Below are 4025 nucleotides of genomic sequence, written 5' to 3' on the forward strand. Positions count from 1 at the left end.
GAATAAAACATTTGTTACCACACTTCAAGTCACGGCTCACCGGCAAACCTCTCGCGGCACCTACGTTAAAATCACTGTTGTCGGGAAATTCATGTGACCATCATAAAGTTACTTTTTACGTTTCAAAACGCCATTGTGACGTCATGTTGATAAAAGTCGCTTGCAGCCCTTGCCCCACCACCCAATATTGTCACGAGCCGCCACTGGTACTAAGGCTCATGCATTATTATTATCAATACGACATTCGTAATAAACCAATCAGCACGGAAACGCTGACGATGTATCTCGCTTTCGGAAGGGGATCCCGTGAAAACGCGGCGATTGTTCATGTGATTAATGTGTCATTCGACGGCTTACCGGTGACAGATGGTTTACCGGACGCGACGCCGAAAGACAACCATGAAGTAATGAAACCATCTGTTATTTATGGAAATTTGCATATTGATGATTTTCTTGGGTTTCTTCTCGCACATTTCCTCTCTCTCTCTCTCTCTCTCTCTGCACGATCGCGAACCGTATCTGTGCTGCACAAACGGAATTGGGGGATCGCAAAAATGAAGCAAAGGGTGCGTACGTCGCATGGCCTTCCATTAACCGCAGCATTGAAATTATCTCCTAGATTACGGCGCTTGCCGCAAATTTATGAAAGCTCCTGGTCGTAAGTATCGCGAAGGTCCCAAAATTTGTGACAGCTTTGACCGGCACTTCGACTTCACAGCTCCAGTATGTTCGGTAATTGAATTTTTCACAACTTTCTGCACTCTTATTACGTCATAATCTGTGATGCTCGAATAATCGACTCGGATCGAAGCCTAATTACCGATTCCGAATCGAATCACTCCGGTACTCGATTTTGTCCAGCCCTGCTTTCATGTCAAATGACGCCCACCATTGACAAAATGACATATTAATTCGAATGAAAATAGTGTCCGAATATTGACTTCGTTTCCATGTAGGCATAGGCATTCGCGAATAGGCTCAAACGTCGAATTTCATCATGCATGACAATGAGTCCTTGATGGATCTGAGTAGTAACCTCGATAACCTTGGAAAGATTCGCCCTCTAATGTTCTGTCTGTCATGTGAATGAGGGTCTTTGATGATCCAGTTTTATTGGTATATAATATAATTATATAATCAAAGAGTGATTGCATTGCATTTATTGCGCTGGAGTCGGTTGGTTCATGGTTTATCAGAGTCAAAACCAAATTACACATTTCCCAGTCCACGAAAACTTATCCGACGTGTTCTATATTGGTAAGCAGCCGAAACAACTTGCTAATCAACTTAGCTATAGATAATTTTCCGGAAGATGACAATGAGGGAGCTGAAAATACAGTAGTAAAAGATACAGTGTATATTTGCAGTTGTAGTATATCTGTTTACAGAACACCACTATTCCTGTACTGTTTCCTCATGCGTAGATTTTTATTATGCATTTTCGAATAGAGACAACTTATAAACCATGTAAAATGACGAACCATAAATACGAATATTGCCAAACCAGAGATGATTGATCGGAATGGAGTCATTTAAGGAAGAGGATTTCTGCGTGGGTACTGGGTATACCGAAATCAATTTATAGTCGGCGCAACATCGAAAATCGGCATGTAGCTGTCTCAGTAACAATTAAAACCCACTCACAAGTTATGCTTATAGTTCCGGAATTTACTCTATCCGCAGACATACAGTCATGCAGGGTATGGCTCAAATTAGTTGCTATCAAATATTATTCAATATCGTGTGGGGATTCGGATGTAAAATCTTGTTTCGGTATTCACGGCGAACAGATTGAAGATGCACTCTGCCAAATATAACGTGTATGAGAATGCCAGGGAAGGAAAGGACTATCAAGGACAAGTAACTTTATCTGGTAATCATGATTGCAATTAATACATATATATATAAGTGTGTATGGATATTTTAAAATTAACTCAGACAGGCATGTGATATAACAAGGTCAATTTATTTTAAGATTGCAATCAACGATCTTCTCCAGCGCAGAATATGACCACCGAGCGGAGAAAAGAAATATTTGGAAAGATGCCAATAGTTATCTTATATTTACTGATCTTAGCGACAGTTATGGGATTATTGGCAATTTTCATATTGCATTTCCATTCTCAAGATGCATGGTATCGAGGTTAGTGTGGATTCTAAAAAATGGTTCTGAAACTATTTGTGACGCGCCTCCTTGACGAGAGTGAAGAATAATGTATCTGATGTCATAAAATCATGGAAACAATAATATGAGCGGTCAGGATGTTTGCGCTAAAAATGTATAGTTTAGTAATATGATAGGCCATAACCGCTTTGATTTGTTCTTGAATTCGCATTGTGGCATCACATGACGCCATCTGTTCATATTTATGTTCCTGTTTACAGAGACTTTCTCATGAAAATTCGTATTCTCGCAAACCCGAAGTTTTTCGGGGCCGGTATCATCTCTAATGCAGTATTGGGGTGACCCGAGTCAACTTTTTGAGATGACTTTTGACTCAAGTCCCCTCAAAGCTGCAAAGTAAAATATACGTACAGTAGGCTTACATAATATACATTCTGCTGTTTATATACAGTCGTACTATATGCACTATGCATGGTCCTTTCAGAATCTGCAAAAATGGAAAGACAGTACAATGCGACAATACAACAGCTGAAAGATGCAAACCATCAAGGCAAGACACTTACATATCATGGTGTTTAGATTAATCCATTATTATTAATATATATTATCTATTTACAGATTTATTTTCCCGTGAAGCTTTTTCCTAAATGAGTGTGAAATTAAAAATACAATAACTTGCATAGAAAGTATGACGAAAAGTGATTCGACATTTGAAGTTGCATCAAAGATTAATTATTGGTGCATTTTCAAATCGACTAACTAGGTGTAGTGGTGTAGGTTTAATTTGGCAGATGGTACCATACATAGACAAACTCGTCAGAAAATGTCATTTATATTTAGCGAGTGGGTGTATATTGCGCCATGAAAGCTCGCCGTTTCCCGCTTTCCAGGGGCGTATGCAGCTGGGCAAAATCGACTCGTGTTTGAATTAGCATTGTGATATCGCGTGATGTCACGTGTTCGTGTTCAAATTCACAGAGATTGTTTTAAGAAAGTTAGTGTTCGACCTAGACCGGTAAGGCGTAAGCTTAAATTCCCTTGCAAATCCTCGTCGAAATTCTTGACAAAGCGACGGCAGATATTGATTTTATGGGATTATTATAGCATTTGCTGGCTCCAGTTGAAACATTTGGTGACGTTTTAAAAGCCAGCTGTACTTCAGCATTGTGGTATATTGTGACCTGAGTCGTCGCTAGGTATAGTGTACACTTGAATGTAGGGTTGGAATTAGGAATATGACGTCACGTGACATCATAGGTTCACGTTCGCGTTCACACAGAACCTTTCAAAAAGGTTCGCGTTCACACGAACCTGAACTTTTCAGGGGTTCGCACCATCTCTGATACTTATACATATGTAACATCCATATATTCCGAGTTGGAATAAGAGTCCGTATGCTGCTGCATCATCAGGATGTGATGAGAATAGTCGACCTTCGCGGTTGTATGGAGAATGCGAAACAGACAGAGTGTACGAGGGAGTTCAAGCGAGTGTTCTCTGGCTGGAGAAGTCCATCAGCCTACGAATACAGAACAAAATCAATCAACAGAGAGATATACTCGGGCCGGTCACCACAAAAACATTGGCGCAAATAAAACGAGCCCTTCGAGAACGAACGTAACAACGAGTTCACTCCGATGACAACTCGACGACTACAGCAATAACAACGTTTAGAACCGTAATTTTCATGAAAATTTAATTAACGAAAGATGCCTTTTACTAAAGTTTTCATTTACAGTCAAAAATGCGATCAAATAGTCTGTTGTAACACTATGTCTCATGGTGATAGTCCGTAAAAAGTTTAAGAAACGACTCCTATATCTCAATTATACGAAATATGCCTTTCTAAAGATTGAAAGAATATTGACGGGATTATAGGACTTGCATTCAATGAAGACAT

The 4025-nt window shown here is 39.6% G+C and overlaps 1 protein-coding gene across 1 annotated transcript; it reads left to right on the forward strand.

Moving 5' to 3' along the window:
* The first annotated feature begins 1687 nt into the window (after window positions 1-1687).
* Window positions 1688-2784, forward strand: LOC145457047 (uncharacterized). The gene is made up of 3 exons (XM_080335204.1): window positions 1688-1873; window positions 1976-2143; window positions 2610-2784. Exons 1-3 carry the CDS (start codon window positions 1798-1800, stop codon window positions 2702-2704), a joined length of 339 nt encoding a protein of 112 aa, XP_080191330.1. The 5' UTR covers window positions 1688-1797; the 3' UTR covers window positions 2705-2784.
* Window positions 2785-4025: the final 1241 nt, after the last annotated feature.

This window comes from Botryllus schlosseri, chromosome 15, assembly GCF_051294905.1.
Source record: "Botryllus schlosseri isolate E-star chromosome 15, Bs_hap1, whole genome shotgun sequence".
Lineage (NCBI taxonomy): Eukaryota > Metazoa > Chordata > Ascidiacea > Stolidobranchia > Styelidae > Botryllus > Botryllus schlosseri.

Excerpts from the sequence above, each read along its gene's own strand:
- LOC145457047 (XM_080335204.1), top strand. The coding sequence starts at position 1,798 with ATGCACTCTGCCAAATATAACGTGTATGAGAATGCCAGGGAAGGAAAG. Across the intron at positions 1,874-1,975 it reads AGGACAAGTAACTTTATCTG|ATTGCAATCAACGATCTTCT; the intron begins GTAATCATGATT and ends ATTTATTTTAAG. Across the intron at positions 2,144-2,609 it reads TCAAGATGCATGGTATCGAG|AATCTGCAAAAATGGAAAGA; the intron begins GTTAGTGTGGAT and ends TGGTCCTTTCAG.